The 2312-nt window shown below is 42.8% G+C and overlaps 1 protein-coding gene across 1 annotated transcript; it reads left to right on the forward strand.

The window, feature by feature from the left end:
• Positions 1–302: 302 nt before the first annotated feature.
• Positions 303–1081, forward strand: LOC137259659 (uncharacterized). Its single transcript, XM_067797264.1, has one exon. It carries the CDS (start codon positions 326–328, stop codon positions 1079–1081), a length of 756 nt encoding a protein of 251 aa, XP_067653365.1. The 5' UTR covers positions 303–325.
• Positions 1082–2312: the final 1231 nt, after the last annotated feature.

Consider the following 2312-nt stretch of genomic DNA (forward strand, 5'->3'; position numbering starts at 1 on the left):
TTATCTTCCCTTAGATCCAGGCAGTATGGATTACCTCCCTTAGTAATGGCCGATTAAAAACATGTAATCTGAGCCAATGTGTTTGTCATCCAGGAACATCAGCGTGTACAGAATACAACAGTCACTCGAGCGACTCTGTTGCTGGGGAAAGAGAGGGGGAGGGCGCAGTTGTCTCCCCTGCTGCTACGTCACAAGTAATGGCGGCGCCCATGGAAACTTCCGGCGATGGACGCTGTCTCATCAACAAACTTGCTGACAAGTACAGAATGCCTGTTAAAATGGGACCACCTGTTGACAAAGTGTCGCAGATTTAATTGACGGCCTGATGGTCACAAGACTGGAAGAGAAGCAACGATCTGAGATATTTGAAAAACACCAACCTCCAAGCAATCTAACGAAACTCGAACCACCTAAAGTTAACCCTGGCATTTGGCAGATTATGGACAATGACAGTCGTGCTCGTGACTCTAAAGCACAAAAAATGCAGGATATTCTCTGCCATGGTCTGATGCCTCTCACGTCAGCAATCAACACCTTATGTGACCTAACCAAACCTAATGGGGCCAATATGGCTGAAATGGGATCCAAATTGCCTGAAGTGTTGAGTGAAATTGTAGATGGAGTGGCTCTTATTGCTGCTGCCAACTATGAGTTGAGTATTAAGCGTAGAGACGCAATCAGGCAGGACTTGAAGCCCGAATATAAGGGATTTTGTGCGCATGCTATGCTAGTCACGGATATGCTCTTTGGTGATAACCTTGAAGACAAAATTAAGGAGTTGTCTGAGACCAACAAGCTTGTGTTTAAGATTGGGGGGACACCTGGTCAGAGCAGGTTTCTCTCACCTAGAGGCCGGGGTTTCCGTTCAAGGGGTCGCGGTGGTCTAAATTTGAAACAGCTAAATTCATCTATTGAAAGAGTACATTTCAAAATGGAACACCTAGTGTCGGCTTTACGCCTGGTTACCCCAGGTTGCTATATGGGCTCCATTGACTTGAAAGAAGCTTATTACTCTGTTAGTATTAGACCTGAAGACAGGAAATATCTAAGATTCATTTGGAGAGGCAATACTTACCAGTAACGGTGCTTGCCGTTTGGTTTGACATCTGCACCTCGTGTCTTTACAAAACTTTTGAAACCAGTTTTTGGTGATTTGTGAAACATGGGGTATCTGTCAGTGGCTTATATTGATGACTCTTTCCTACAGGGTAATACCACTGAGCTATGTCAAGAAAATATTGACATGACTAGAGAAAAGATGGAAAAACTGGGTTTCTTAATAAACTATGAGAAGTCAATTCTAAAGCCATGTCAGGTCATTGTTTTTCTGGGATTTATCATTAACTCCATCGATATGACTGTATCCCTCACAGAAAAGAAGATTGAAAAATTTTTGGGAAAATATAGTATTGCCAGAGGAAAGGATATCAGTATCAGACAATTTGCAGAGATAATTGGAATTATGGTGGCCTATTCCTTAGCCATGCCATTTGGTCCACTGTTTACTAAACAATTGGAAATTGAAAAGGCTGCTGCTCTAAAGGAAGGTAGAGGCGATTATGACTCTATTATGACAATCAGTGAAGCTAGCAGACAGGATCTGGCCTGGTGGGCAGACAATATTAGGTTAAATGGTGCCCCAATTTCTAGAAGCTTACCATCAATAACTCTTACCACGGACGCTTCCGGATTAGGCTAGGGAGCAGTGTTGGACTCTGATACTAATCAGAAAACAGGTGGTAGATGGTCGCTTGCTGAGCTTGAACTACGCAGCAACATTAACTACCTTGAGCTCAAAGCCATACTGTTGGGTATCCAGTGTTTTCTAGACGTTTTGGTAGGCAAGCATGTTAGAATTCGAATTGACAATGCTACAGCTGTAGCCTATATAAACCACATGGGTGGTACCAAGTCAAGACTGTGCAATCAAATGGCAAGAGATATATGGCTGTTAGCTAAACAAAACAACATGTGGTTATCAGCAGTTCACTTGCCTGGTATCCTTAACTGTGATGCAGATAGGGAAAGTAGAGTTTTTAATGATGCAACGGAATGGATGTTGAACAAACATTGCTTTGATCTTATTACCAAACATTTTTCATACCTGAAGTAGATTTGTTTGCGTCTCGCTTAAACAAACAAGTACTTAAATATTTTTCTTGGCGACCTGACCCAGAGGCCCATGCTGTAGATGCATTCATGTATGACTGGTCCGATTTCAGATTTTATGCCTTTCCTCCTTTCGGTGTCTTGGAGCGAGTGTTACAGAAAATTCGACAGGGCAGAGCAGAGGGTCTGGTTGTGTTACCGAA

Source organism: Haliotis asinina, chromosome 13 (assembly GCF_037392515.1).
Source record: "Haliotis asinina isolate JCU_RB_2024 chromosome 13, JCU_Hal_asi_v2, whole genome shotgun sequence".
Lineage (NCBI taxonomy): Eukaryota > Metazoa > Mollusca > Gastropoda > Lepetellida > Haliotidae > Haliotis > Haliotis asinina.